This window comes from Schistocerca serialis, chromosome 9, assembly GCF_023864345.2.
Source record: "Schistocerca serialis cubense isolate TAMUIC-IGC-003099 chromosome 9, iqSchSeri2.2, whole genome shotgun sequence".
Taxonomy (NCBI): domain Eukaryota; kingdom Metazoa; phylum Arthropoda; class Insecta; order Orthoptera; family Acrididae; genus Schistocerca; species Schistocerca serialis.
The window spans coordinates 325,502,012-325,517,840 of NC_064646.1; the positions used below are offsets into that span (position 1 = coordinate 325,502,012).

A 15,829-nucleotide genomic window follows, 5' to 3' on the forward strand; every position below is an offset into this window, starting at 1 on the left:
GAAATTAACCATCTGAAGTACTTGTTCCGAAATAATGGGTATGGTGCACGCGATATAAAGGCAGCGTTCTCCAAGAAAAGGAAACGTGAAAATGCTGCACACTCACAGGATGAAACACCGATTGCAGTACTTCCTTTTTGTGGCGCTATATCCAGCAAAATCGGAAGAGTCCTGGGTAGACGGAGTATAAGACCGATTTTTCGTCCTCCTAAGAAAATTAAGGAGATGATGATCACTGTTAAGGACAGTCTCGACCTCAGGGTCCCTGGATTTTATAATATCCGCTGCGAGTGTGGAAGCAAGTATATTTCTCAGACCATTCTTACCGTTTCCGACCGTTGTGCAGAACACCAACGGCATATTAAAAATAGAGAACTGGAGAAATCGGCAATTGCGAAGCACAGCCTCACTAACAATCATAAAATACTGTTCTATGAAACAAAAATTTTGTCCCAGGCCTCCACATACTGGGATTCTGTTATTAAGGACGCTGTTGAAATAAGAATGAGCGAGAAGAATTTTAACCGTGATAGCGAATACTGTCTGAGCGGTGCATGGAAACGAGCGCTCGATGCAGAGAAGCAGCAGAGGCATTCCTTCCTAGGTTTACGTTCCAACGGAATTGGTGGCGCCACCAGCGCACATATTGACACCGTCTGCGACAGCAATACGTAATCACCGACCAATCACAAGCCGACCAATCAGAAGCCATCCACGGGCTATATAATGGCCACAACAGGAGCAGTGAAGACTGATGGAGGCTATCATCGAAAGCTTGAGATTTTATCCCGAATTGACGCGACAAGAAAACCGAGAATGTTTTACATACATACATCTGCTGTCACAAATGGTTGCTGTACACTACCGGCCATTAAAATTGATACACCTCGAAGATGACGTGCTACAGACGCGGCATTTAACCGACAGGAAGAAGATGCTGTGATATGCAAATGATTAGCTTTTCAGAGCATTCACACAAGGTTGGCGCCGGTGGCGACACCTACAACGTGCTGACATGAGGAAAGTTTCCAACCGATTTCTCATACACAAACAGCAGATGACCGGCGTTGCCTCGTGAAACGTTGTTGTGATGCCTCGAGTAAGGAGGAGAAATGCGTACCATCACGTTTCCGACTTTGATAAAGGTCGGATTGTAGCCTATCACGATTGCGGGTTATCGTATCGTGATATTGCTGCTTGCGTTGGTCGAGATCCAACGACTGTTAGCAGAATATGGAATCGGTGGATTCAGGAAGGTAATACGCAACGCCATGCTGGGTCCCAACGGCCTCGTATCACTAGCAGTCGAGATGACAGGTATCTTATCCGCATGGCTGTAACGGATCGTGCAGCCACGTCTCGATCCCTGAGTCAACAGCTGGGGACGTTTGCAAGACAACAAACATCTGCACGAACAGTTCGACGACGCTTGCAGCAGCATGGACTATCAGCTCGGAGACCATGGCTGCGGTTACCCTTGACGCTGCATCACAGACAGGAGCGCCTGCGATGGTGTACTCAACGACAAACCTGGGTGCATGAATGGCAAAACGTCATTTTTTCTGATGAGTCCAGGTTCTGTTTACAGCATCATGATGGTCGCATCCGTGTTTGGCGACATCGCGGTGAACGTACATTGGAAGCGTGTATTCGTCATCGCTATACTGGCGTATCACCCGTCGTGATGGTATAGGGTGCCATTGGTTACACGTCTCGGTCACCTCTTGATCGCATTGACGGCACTTTAAACAGTGGACGTTACATTTCAGATGTGTTACGACCCGTGGCTCTACCTGTCATTCGATCCCTGCGAAGCCCTACATTTCAGCAGGATAATGCACGACGGCATGTTGCAGGTCCTGTACGGGCCTTTCTGGACTCAGAAAATGTTCGACTGCTGCCCTGGCCAGCACATTCTCCAGATCTCTCACCAATTGAAAAAGTATGGTCAATGGTGGCCGAGCAACTGGCTCGTCACAATACGCCAGTCAGTACTCCTCATGAACTGTGGTATCGTGTTGAAGCTGCATGGGCAGTTGTACCTGTACACGCCATCCAAGCTCTATTTGATTCAATGACCAGGCGTGTCGTTATTATGGTCAGAGGTGTTTGTTCTGGGTAGTGATTTCTCAGGATCTATGCACCCAAATTGCGTGAAAATGTAATCACCTGTCAGTTCTAGTATAATATATTTGTCCAATGAATACCCGTTTATCATCTGCATTTCCTCTTGGTGGCCAGTAGTGTAAATAGCATAGGTGTCTAAAGAAGTTCATACAAGCTGCACGGTGCATCACAACGTCAGCATGGATACGCTACCACGTCTTGGTAGAGTCATAAACCTTTCCAGTTACAGGTTTTGTCTGTGTTACAATTGAACGACACCTATACGTATATGTACATGGAAAACTGTAAGATTTCTTCACATATGATACACAGTATCGTCATTTCACCAGCTCAGCTACACTACCGTGTCGAGACAAAGTCATAAATTTTTCCAGCTTTACTGTATTTGTCTGTGTCTAACTTGAACAGCCCTTATATGTATGTGTAAAAACTGTAAGTTATTAGGTCTGATGTAAGAGAGATGTCGAATGTTGAAATCTGGACAGGATAAACGAAAGAATAAACAAATAAAAAATGTAGTTTTACGCAGGTAATAGGTTGGTAACACTGCTGTGTGTCGGCAGGTGTCGCACGTGGTTTGCTACATCTCGTGGGGCGTGGCGCCGCTACTCAGCTCTGCTGTGGCCCCAGCGACCAATGGCAGCTCCTACGAGAACCGGGGCCTCCCCGTGGCCGCGTGGTTACCGGGAGTGGACGTGAGGGCCTCCCCCACCTACGAGGTAGTCTACGGCCTGCAGCTGTTGTTCACCACCCTGACCACGCAGTCCACAGTGTTTCTGGACAGCACCCTGCTGGCACTCATGCTGCACCTCACTGCAGAGCTGGAGGTCCTCAACGACAACATGGCTGCAGTCCAAGTATCTGCTGAGGTGGCAATAAACAGTTATCGACACGGCAATGATGGTGACACCAAAACAAGTAAAATGAACAGACAGATCAAAACAAGTGGAGATGGCAGCACAGAGGAGCAGATGTATGAGAAGATAGTGGAAAATGTCAGACACCATCAAATAACTATAGCGTGAGTACTACAGGTAACTGCACCAAGCTGCACTATTAGTCATGGCTCCTATTCAGATGATACGATATGCCATACGACACGTCGTAATAAAGGTCTTGTGACGTGATGTTTATCCATACGACATCCGTGTTCCCATTGGAGCGATACAACAAGAACAAGACTGCACAATTCATGTTTCTTCCTTAGCTGCAATCAGAAGCTCTTCTGAAGATAGCGTTGTTGTGGTTTACCATTACTTCAAGCTCAGGAAACTGAAATAAAAGGAAGTACGGGGTTCACCCGCACAGTGCTGTAAATACCAAATATAGCTCGCCTGTGATTTCTCATGAGCTCTCTCAACACAAACACAATTTCCATTAATTATTAGTTCTACTTAATGAGTCTAGATAGTTTACACTTTTTGGTGAAAGTAGTATTAGCTACTCCGATAAAGTAGGGCTGTGTCAGACTTTTCGTCTTGATATTTTTCCTGCTGAGTAGCTACTTGTTACGAGAAAGTAAGTCAGTGCAAGTGTTTCAGTGACGTTAAAAATGCCACTATAAAAAGTTTAGTTTTAGTAGGACCACCTAGTATGGTAGTTAATGCAATATCGTAAATGTATAAATAATGGATACAAACTAATACATTTGAGATAGAATTTCCACGGCTCATCAGTAGATCAAGCTGGTATACGATTCGGTTTTAGATGTGTTCAGAAGAAACATTACTGGGTTTGAAGTGAAATCAAACACCGCTGATTGTTTAGCAGTGAACTCTGCACAAGTGCTGATGTCCTTCCAGACTGTAAGCACATGTGAAGGTCTACGGTTCTTTGGTTTGAATCGACAGCGTAAGAAGAAAAGTAACACAAGACATCTCCGCATAGCAGACAACAGCTTCATGCATGGCGACCTCATCACAAGCAAGAGTATGCATCACGCAGTTTATTTGAGATTGAAAAGAGAGGTGTCTTTCCTTCCGGAATTAAAAACAATTTCATTATTTTAGCTACATTTCGTGTACATCAGTGTATGACCGCAAACCGCAAAGTCTCTAGCTGCTACATTTTTCACTGCAAAGTTTTCAGAATATGCGCAGTGATATACTTAATTTCGAAGTATCACAATAACTGTGGGCAGTTCATAATCAAGCTGTGATACGATAGTATAGGGTGCAAAAGAATTAATTTCTTTTACTGAATAGTTTCCTTGGAATCGAATGAGAAAGACTGCATAGCGGAGAGCACATGCTGACCTAAAAACGGAAGTTTTTAATTTTTTACACAAAAAATGATTTACTGAGAAACCAGAGAGAGATACCGGTGCAGCTTTGCTTTATTTACATAAAGCAGTTTTTTTCGAAGCACATTAGATGACTTGAAATTTAGCTTTCCTCCCCCCTGTGTCGTAAGACACTGTTGTGTGAAGTAACCGGCATTCTGTGTTGCGCCGGGCGATACAACAGAGGTATGGGTGGATGTGATATGGCTGTCATCCATAGTGTGAATCAGTTAACTCGATTCCACTACGTTCCCATGCGCCCTACCAGTGTGGGTCGTTTCTGCGTCGTATCACAAGTCGCATGTCGTATCGTCTCAGTGAGAACCGAGCTTTCGAAATAGTGCACTGCAAAATAACAATACCGAACAAAAAATTTAGTCACCTCCAGAAGACGACATGCTAATGCCGTGTATTACCGTCTCTGACCTAGCTAATGACTTCAATTCGAAGAGAAAATGAGTCCATTAGTCTCTTCGAGTATGCCACTTCCAGCAGAACCTGCTCATTGATGATTAGATCCGACATAGCTATTAATCTGTGGAGATGTTGATTGTTACGTTTTATTCGGTGTTCCTACTAGCGATAGAAATTTGCTATACGATGACGACTGCCTGATTTAGCAGGTTAGTAGAGCTTCGATAGGTTGCCTGAGTAAAACCAGGAATGTAAGCATGCCGCCCTTCTGTTGCCATCTTGGAAAACGACAGTAAGGATAATGAAGATACAGAAGAAACGGCAATACTTGGCATCCGAGAATGTTAAAATAAACACCCTGGTTCACGTTCATAGCAATTTAAACGAGTAGGACATCAAGTCATCAAACGAAAGAAAGCAAAAAGAAAAACATCACAGAACCACCTCTTGCGTAAGCGATACTCCCCACAGACTGCCCGTTAAAAGCCTCATTGGCCTTCGGTGCATTCGCCACCTTCCGTTCAGCTGAAAAGTAGCAAAATCGCGACTTGTCGAACCACAGTAGATGCCTCCAGTCATATACCAAATCTTTTCCGTGTTGGTTATTCACTAAAGACGTACAGGCTTATGTCCTGTGTGAGTAATCACGCATGTCGAATTGCCCGACTGCAAACTCCACAGCATGCAATTCCCTTCGCAACGTTCTGTGGGAAATTGGTTGAGATGGACCTGTATTCACAGGCAGCATTAATCCGTGTTTAGTTTGAAATCAACTGTCACTGACATTGCGATACACTCGGCTCTGGTACTAGTAGATCACGACCTTTTCTTACGCCATGTTATTTGACCGAGTGGTACATCATTCCTTGCAGACAAGTTCTGCAGTCCTCGTTGACACACTAACTAATCGGGCTCCTTTCTGTTAATAATAGCAAATGTCCCATTTTACTGCAAGTTACATACAAAAGACAGACAAATACACTCATTTCACTGCCGTGATCTACTCCACGATGGAAGGTCAAATGACCACAACGTACCGGCTCTTCGCCGTCCACACCGCTCAAAACCGACTTACATGGTATTTTAAAGGTTAGGCTAATATTTTGTCCGGTGAAGTCATATACAGGGTGGTCCATTGATAGTGACGGGGCCAAATATCTCACGAAATAAGCATCAAACGAAAAAACTACAAAGAACGAAACTCGTCTAGCTTGAAGGGGGCAACCAGATGGCTCTATGGTTGGCCTGCTAGATGGCGCTGCCATGGGTCAAACGGATGTCAACTGCGTTTTTTAAAAAATAGGAACCCCCATTTTTATTGCGTATTCGTGTACTACGTAAAAAATATTAATGTTTTAGTTGGACCACTTTTTTCGCTTTGTGATAGATGGTGCTGTAATAATCACAAACCTATAAGTACGTGGTATCACGTATGCTATGTATGCTGCTCGGTATTCTGGACGACATCATCCACGTGTCCGGACCGTTCGCCAGATAGTTACGTTATTTAAGGAAACAGGAAGTGTTCAGCCACATGTGAAACGTCAACCACGACCTGCAACAATAATGCCCAAGTAGGTGTTTTAGCTGCTGTCGCGGCTAATCCGCACATCAGTAGCAGACAAATTGCGCGAAAATCGGGAATCTCATAAACGTCGGTGTTGAGAAAGCTACATCAACATCCATTGCACCCGTACCGTATTTCTATGCACCAGGAATTGCATGGCGACGACTCTGAACGTCATGTACAGTTCTGCCACTGGGCACAAGAGAAATTACGGGACGATGACAGATTTTTTGCACGCGTTCTGTTTAGCGACGAAGCGTCATTCACCAACAGCGGTAACGTAAACCAGCATGATATGCACTATTGGGCAACGGAAAACCCACGATGGCTGCGACAAGTGGAGCATCAGCGACCTTGGCGGCTTAATGTTTGGTGCGGCATTATGGGAGGAAGGATAATTGGCCTCCATTTTATCGATGTCAATCTAAATGGTGCAATGTATGCGGATTTCCTACGTAATATTCTACCGATGTTACTACAAGATGTTTCACTGCATGACAGAATGGCGATGTACTTCCAACATGATGGATGTCCGGCACATAGCTCGTGTGCGGTTGAAGCGGTATTGAATAGCACATTTCATGACAGGTGGATTGATCGTCGAAGCACCATACCATGTCTCGCACGTTCACCGGATCTGACGTCCCCGGATTTCTTTCTGTGGGGAAAGTTGAAGGATATTTGCCATCATGATCCACCGACAACGCCTGACAACATGCGTCAGCGCATTGTCAATGCATGTGCGAACATTACGGAAGGCGAACTACTCGCTGTTGAGAGGAATGTCGTTACACGTATTGCCAAATGCATTGAGGTTGACTGTTTGTGACTATTACAGCGCCATCTATCACAAAGCGAAAAAAGTGGTCCAACTAAAACATTAATATTTCTTAACGTACTACACGAATATGTAATAAAAAATGGGGGTTCCTATTTTAAAAAAAACGCAGTTGACATCCATTTGACCTATGTCAGCGCCATCTAGAGGGGGCAACCATAGCGCCATCTGGTTTCCCCCTTCAAGCTTGACGAGTTTCGTTCTTTGTAGTTTTTTCGTTTGATGCTTATTTCGTGAGATGTATCAATGGACCACTCTGAATAGAGAGAAAGAGAGAGAGAGAGAGAGAGAGAGAGAAAGAGACAGACAGGGAGAGGTAACAAAAGTCATGTGATGGCGATGTGCACATATACAGATGACAGTAGTTCCGCGTTCACAAGGTATAAAAGGACAATACATTGGCAGAGTTGTTTTCGTGCTCAGTAAATTCATATGATAAGTTTTACGGCGTGATTATAGCCCCACGACGCGAATTAATAGACTTTGTACGTGGAACATTCCGTTTCAGACACCATTAGGTAATTCGATATTCTGAGATCCACAGTGTCAAAATAGTGACCACAATACCAAATTTCAGGCATTACCTCTCTCCAAGGATAATGCAGTGGCCAACAGCCTTCACTTAACGACCAATAGCAGTGGCGTTTGCGTGAAGTTTTCAGTGTTAACAGGCAAGCAACACTGCATGATATAAAGGCAGAAATCAATGTGGGACGTACGACGAACGTACCCGTTCGGAGAGTGCGGCTAAATTTGTCGTTAATGGGCCGTGGCAGACGCAAGTGCCATTACTAACAGCAGAGCCTCTCCTGGGCTCGTGACGATATCAGTTGGATCCTAACAATTGGAAAACCGTGACCTGATCAGGTGAGTCCCGATTTTAGTTGGTAAGAGCTGATGCTAGGGTTCTAGCGTGGCACAGATCCCACGAAGCCATAGACCCAAGTTGTCAACAAGGCACTGTGCGTGTTGGTGGTGACATCAGAATGGTGTGGACTGTATTTACATGGTCCTCTGCCCCAACTGGACCGATCACTGACTAGAAATAGTTATGTCCGGCTAATTGGAGACCATTTACAAAACACCGTTGGAATTTTTACGAATGACAATGGACCATTTCACCGGCTGACAATTGCTCGCGATTAGTTTGAAGAACATTCACGATAATTCGAGCGAATGATTTGGCCACCCATATCGCCCGACGTGGATCCTGTCGAACATATATGGGACAGCACCGAGAGGTCAGTTCGTGCACAAAATCCTGGACCGGCAACACTTTCGCAGTTATGGACGGCTATAGAGGGAGCATGGCTCAATGTTTCCGCACGGGACTTCCAACGACTTGTTGAGTCCATGACACTCCCAGTTGCTGCAGTACGCCCGGAAAAAGGAGGCCCGACACGATATTAGGAGATATCGCACGACTATTGTCACCTGTGTGTCATGTTAATAAAATAGCATCATTGAATCGTTTCGGTCACTCACACCACTAAAAATATCTTGGTTCACTGACAAGTGGCGCAAATGCATTACATCACAGGCTCACCAGATCTTTATACGCAAATACTGTACTTCTTTAGGGGAAATTACCTACCTCAGCCCAAATACCATCCAACAAACTGTAATCAAAACTGATACCTTATCACTTGTTTGACGAAATTAAAAACCCTACGAATGTCACCTACGGAGTGTGGACGTACGTGGGGGAATTTACTAGGACGTAAGTGTATATGATAGAATACTGAGTTTAGGAGGAGTAATATAAAACGGAAATCATAGAAGCACCCAAAAATTAGAATATTCAAATCAGATTTTTGAGAAAGTTGTGTATAGTGAACATTCAGAGAAAAGGTTTGTGCAATACAGTATAATAGGAATCGGATGTCGGACAGCAGTCATGCAGTCGAACGAATGAGGATATATACGAGGTGTCTTTCTTAAGATACATTAGGCGCAGATTCTCTGGTGATACGGCTGATATTTGCAATTTTGATTTTATGATGTGCAGTTAAAGTTAACTCATACCAACCGTGTTTCCTATGATACTCAATGTAAGCAGTAGACGTCGGTTTGCTTCTCGTTACACAAAAAATTATTCTTTAAACACTTACTAGAACGGTACCAGATTATTCATGTGCGATGTTCGATTTGACGATGTGTTTTAACAAGGACAGCAAAACTCGAAGAACAACCAGTTCTCCAGCAGCAACGGAGTTGCGTTGCGACCCTCTACTTACTTGACCAGAATGTCTACTGTTCCTGCCAGTGAACTTCACTAATTCCTGTGGTGTCACCGCCAGACACCACACTTGCTAGGTGGTAGCTTTAAATCGGCCGCGGTCCATTAGTACATGTCGGACCCGCGTGTCGCCACTTTCAGTGACAGCAGACCGAGCGCCACCACACGGCAGGTCTAGAGAGACTTACTAGCACTCGCCCCAGTTGTACGGACGACGTAGCTAGCGATGCACACTGACGAAGCCTCGCTCATTTGCAGAGCAGATAGTTAGAATAGCCTTTAGCTAAGTCAATGGTTACGACCTAGCAAGGCGCCATAGCAATTGATAGTTATCGTATGAAGCATGTCTCATCAAGAACGATGTATCCAAATGATGGATTAAAGTTAAGTATTCCAGAAGCTACGTACTTTTCTTTATAGCATTCATTACGTATCCTGTTTCAGACCTCAGGCCATCCTGCGTGAGCTTATAGCGCGTGCCTTTCGGCTTCCTCTCATTGTGTCTAGGCTGTCTTGTCTAGACACAACAATTCCCTTATATCTAACTTCGACCTCTCCATTTTTCTTTTTAAATTCTCTAACCAAACTGTCTGATTACTCCTCGAACGCCAGATTTGTTTTTCTCGATGACAGCATCCTCTTGATAGCCCCCGCTCAGAGATAAGAATAGTGGCTTCGTTTCCAGAATGCTTTACCTAAGAGGATTCAATCATTGCAGTGGAGTTACATATCCTCGGGAAATATTAAAATAGAAGACGAATAGGTAACTTTCTAAAAATAGATATGGAAGGCAACAGAGGATCACATTGGTAAAATGACAAGGCCTAGTAGATATTAATGGATAACGTAGGTGAGATTGAATTTGCTTGACGACCGGAAAAAATACGCAAATGCAACAAATGAAGCAGGAAAAACGGATTACAGACATCTAAAACACGAAATTCACAGCAAGCGCAAAATGGGAAACAGGAATGGCTGGAGGACATATGCAAAGCTGTGGCAACATACATGACTTGGGGAAAGACAGACGCCGCCTACAGCAAAGATAAAGAGAGCTTTGGAGAAAAGAGAAGCAAGCGTACCAGCATCAAGCGCTCAGATGGCAAGTCAGAATTAAGCAAAAAAGTGAAAGATGAATGGTGAAAGGGATATACCGGATGGTTGTAACTAAACTTTCCTTACTTCAACCAGTGTAGACGGAAAACTATTTCCGGTATGGGTATCCAGCTTTATAGGAATGATATTCGGGCTATATGCCGCAGGATTTGCGTTTTTAGTAGTGTTAGTGTCATAACTTGCCATTAGACACCGGTACTGGTTCGGTGATATGTGGTTGAAACACCTGCATCATTGTGCATTACAGTTGCAGACAATCAACAGGGGGGAGGGGGCTCTACAATGTGGAGAGGCCTCTCGTAAATAAGGCTGTTTAATCAAAACAACAGTAATAGCGCAGCTGCTCGTCACGATTATCGACCCATTAAAGGAATATGGAGAGGTCCTCTTTCAGCACCGGAGAAAAAAAACGTGATTCGAAGTTTCGAATTAACTGGTGATTTGGGGAACTGTTATTGGCAAAGGTCGATGGCTCATTGTGCCACGAATTGTTGAAGAAATTACTGTTGCCATGGCTCAGAATGATGGCCGCAATGTGCTATCCTGAAGCAGTGCAAGAGCTGTGTCATGCCTGTTGAACGTTCCGTGCCCCTCCGCCCCCCCCCCCCCTCCCCCCGTTCGAAAATCACTGCGACAGCTGTAAAATGGAATTTTTAGTGTAGTTTCAGGCTGTTGTAAATGTAGGTGGTTGTCAAACTATGTGACGTTTTTAACCTGGAACGTAAACGTAGTACGTAATCAACAAATGTTATCCTGTCATGTGGAAATTAAAACGTGTTTGTTTCAATGTTTTATTCGTTATTTCTCAAGCCCTCTCAAGTAGCGGTCCTTCTCAAGTAGTGAAAGTTTAATTATAACCATCCAACACAGGAAGTTCATATAAGCGGAACAACTCTGAGAACAATGCTATAGCCAGAGAAGGGGAAATACGTAAATATGAGATGGGAGCCTTGATACTGCGAGAAAATTTGACAGAATACTCAAAGACCTATACGGAAATAAGGCCCCTGGCGTGGAGGACATATCTTCAGAATGCGCTTGTGACAGCCAAAATGGTTCAAATGGCTCTAAGCACTAGGTCTGAGGTCATCAGACCCCTAGACTTAGAACTGCTTAAACCTAACAAACCTAAGGACACCACACACATCCATGCTCGAGGCAGGATTCGAACCTGCGACCGTAGCAGCAGCGCGGTTCCGGACTGAAGCGCCTAGAACCGCTCGGCCACAGCGGCCTGCAGCTTGGGACAGCCAGTCATGACGAAACTGTTCTACCCGGTGTGAATTATACAAAATGAACTAGAATTCCATCGACAATGTTTCGGAGCTTGTTCATAAACATTTTCTGAATATTTTTATATAAGGGAGCTGGGGTCTCCTGTGTCTCATTACATAGAGATAATGTAATTAAGATTTATTCTGCTTCGTTAACAGAATTCTCTTTGTTTCTGCGAAAATACTTTTAAAACAGTGGAAAAGCCTGTAATACGCAATCAGCAAAACACAGTAGCACAAATGGATACGATTATTGATGGGTGCTTATGTACAGATGCAAAACCACTGTGATGTGGCTGCAGTCACTGCGGGAACAGATAAGCGTAGTGTCGCCGTACGGCTTTTCCATCGTATTCAGTGAACGCGTACACGAGGCGCATATCGATCAACCCCTCATCACTTATTTACATGCTACTGTGTGTCATTGTTAAAATACAGTTAACACTGTCAGAAATACGAAGCCGAGACAGAAGCGAGTGGTACTGAACGCAAGTTGGCTTTACTGTTGTACGTGAATGGATCAAGTTTGTTACCAAACAAGACACACAGCGCATATCTTCGACATTTGCAGTGTTGTGCAGAGATTTTCAGTGCAATACCAATATAAGCGATAAGAAATCAAACGAAATGTTATTAAAGATAGCATTAAGAGTAAATGATACGTTGGTAGCAGATTTGTGCAGTGTTGCAAAACTTTTTAACAAGTATTTCACAACTGTTACTACAAAGGCTCGATTGTCAGATTCAGTAGTAGATGCTGCCATGGAGTACCTCAGCCCAATCATTACAAATAATTTCACTTATATAAATATGATCCTCACTACACCAGTAGAAGTAATGTCCACCATAAAATCTTTAAAATCAAAAAATTCTAGTGGTTAAGATAAAATATCTACAAAGTTAATTAAAGAGTGTGCTTCTGAGTTCAGTAACTATTTAAGTAACCAGTCGTTTATAAGTGGGACATTTCCTAAACGGTTAAAATATCCTGAGATTAAGCCTTTGTTTAAGAAAGAAGATAAGGAAATACCGCCAAATTTCCGTGCAGTTTTACTTTTTCGAGTATTTTAGAAAATTGTAGAAAGGTGACGTATAATCGGATTCTTATCCATCTGACAACAAATAAATTATTGTCAAAGTCGCTGTTCGAATTTCTAAAGGGTTCTGATACTGGGAAGGCTTTATACACATATTGTGAGAATGTACCGGGCGGTTATGATAAAACTGACGGTGTTCCCAGTGCTGAAGTGCAGGCTTTATACCTTCCAGGACGCTGCAACAACTACATCTACATTTACATAGTCCGCAAGCCAACGTACGTTGCGTGGCGGAGGTACCCTGTATCACTACTCGTCACTTTCTTTCCTGTTCCACTCGCATACAGAGCGAGGGAAAAACGACTATCTGTAAGCCTCCGTGTGAGCCTTAATTTCACGTATCTTATCTTCGTGGTCTTTACGCACAGTGTATGTTGACGGCATTAAAATCGTTCAGCAGTCAGCTTCAAATGCCGGTTCTCCAAATTTTCTTAATAGTGATTCTCTAAAAGAAAGTCTCCTTCCATCCAGGGATTCCCATTTGAGTTCTCGAAGCATATCCGTAACACTTACGCGTTGTTCGAACGTACAGGTAACAAATCTAGCAGGCCGCGTCTGAATTACTTCGATGTCCTCATTCAATCCGACCTGGTACAGATCCCGTAACACTAGAGCAGTACTCACACCAGCGTCCTATATGCGGTCTGCTTTACAATATACCGCACCTTCCTAAGACTCTCCCAATAAACTGAAGTCGACCATTGCCCTTCCCTACCGCACTTCTCACACGCTCGTTCCATTTCATATCGCTTTGTAACGCTACGCCTAGAAATTTCAACGACTTGACTGTGTCAAGCAAGACACTAGTAATATTGTAACCGAACATTACAGGTTTGTTCTTCCTATTCATCCGCATTAACTTACATTTTTCCACATTTAGAGCTAGGTGCCACTCAACGCACGAAACAGAAATTTTGTCTAAGGCATCTTCTATCTTCCTACAGTCACTAAACTTCGACACCCTACCGAACACTACGGCATCATCAGCAAACAACCGCAGATCGTTGCCCATCCTGTCCGCCAAACCATTTACGTATACAGGGTGTCCCAGCTATCTTGTCCACCCAAAATATCTCTGGAACAATAACAGCTATTGGAAAACGAGTTTCACCGGTATCAATGTAGGGCTGGGGCCCACGAATGTACATATTTGGAAACATTCTAAAACGAAAGCATATGTGTTCTTTAACACAAACTTATGTTTTTTTTAAATGGAACTCCTATATTTTTTCTTCAGCAATCCATAGCATGACAAAGCACATACACAATGGCGTAGATTGCATCGCAATATTCCCATTACATCCCGAGATATTAAGACGCGAAGTTGACGCTTGAAACACCCGACATGCGCTGCTAGCGCACGTCCTGAGGCTCAGGCGTGAACCCCATGCTGCCCGTAATCGCGATGTGATTGACATGCGTAATCACACTTCCATACTTATCAAGAGGTCCGAAACGAATAATACGGTCTGCTGCCATCCTGCATTAACGTTGTACATTCCAGCAGGTATTTATCCCATAGGCTAGGGGTGATGCGGTTCTCTAACATATCTGTGTACCGCAACGTTAGTCACAAAGTTAACTTCGCTTATCGTTAATCCGTTACTAAAAAGGTAATGCCGTTCAACGTTAAAATTTCACTGTAGATCTAGCGCAGGTGACAGTTAATCATTCACTCGCAATAGTAAAATTCATGTTGATGGTTTTAGTGAAACGAGCAAGTGGACTAAAAGTTTTACCGTTGTTTCGGACCTCTTGCAAGTATGGAGGTGTGATTACACATGTCAATCACATCGCGATTACGGGCAGCATGGGGTTCACGCCTGAGCCTCAGGATGTGCGCTAGCAGCGCATGTCGGGTGTTTCAAGCGTCAACTTCTCGTCTTAATATCTCGGGATGTAATGGGAATATTGCAATGCAATCAACGCCAGTGTGTATGTGCTTTGTCATGCATGGATTGCCGAAGAAAAAATATAGGAGGTCCATTTAAAAAAAATGAGTTTGTGTTAAAAAACACATATGCTTTCGTTTTAGAATGTTTCCAAATATGTACATTCATGGGCCCCAGCCCTACATTGATACCGGTGAAAGTCGTTTTCCAATAGCTGTTATTGTTCCAGAGATATTTAGGGTGGACAAGATAGCTGGGACACCCTGTATAGAGAACGACAACGGTCCTATCACACTTTCCTGGGTCACTCTTGACGATACCCTTGCCTCTGGTGAATGCTCGCCGTAGAGAACATACTGGGTTCTGTTACTTAAGAAGTCTTCGAGTCACTCATTGTCTGTGAACTTATTCCATTTGCTCGTACATTCGTTAACAGACTGCAATTAAACATCGTGTCAAATGCTTTCCGGAAAGCTAGAAATATAGACTCTGCTTGTTGTCCTTCTGTGGTGTCACCGCCAGACACCACACTTGCTAGGTGGTAGCCTTTAAATCGACCGCGGTCCGTTAGTATACGTCGGACCCGCGTGTCGCCACTATCAGTGATTGCAGACCGAGCGCCGCCACACGGCAGGCCTAGAGAGACTTCCTAGCACTCGCCCCAGTTGTACAGCCGACTTGGATAGCGATGGTTCACTGACAAACTACGCTCTCATTTGCCGAGACGATAGTTAGCATAGCCTTCAGCTACGTAATTTGCTACGACCTAGCAAGGCGCCATTACCAGTTACTATTGATGCTGTAAAACATGTACCGTCAAGAGCGATGTTCACCAATTATGGATTAAAGTTAAGTATTCCAGAAGCTACGTACTATTTTTGTTAGTCTCATTTACCTGTGCTGTTCCAGACCTCACGCCAGCCTGCGTGAGCTTATACGCATGCCTATCGGCTTCCTCATAGTGGCTTGGCTGTCTTGCCAAGC

The 15,829-nt window shown here is 43.9% G+C and overlaps 1 protein-coding gene across 1 annotated transcript in view; it reads left to right on the forward strand.

Annotated features, from left to right (window-relative positions):
• Positions 1-15,829, forward strand: part of LOC126419592 (uncharacterized) — a 68,801-nt gene that overhangs the window by 16,911 nt on the left and 36,061 nt on the right. The window contains exon 3 of the mRNA XM_050086779.1: positions 2,691-3,148. Coding sequence (XP_049942736.1) covers positions 2,691-3,148 — 458 coding nt within the window. The remainder of the gene's footprint in view (positions 1-2,690; positions 3,149-15,829) is intronic.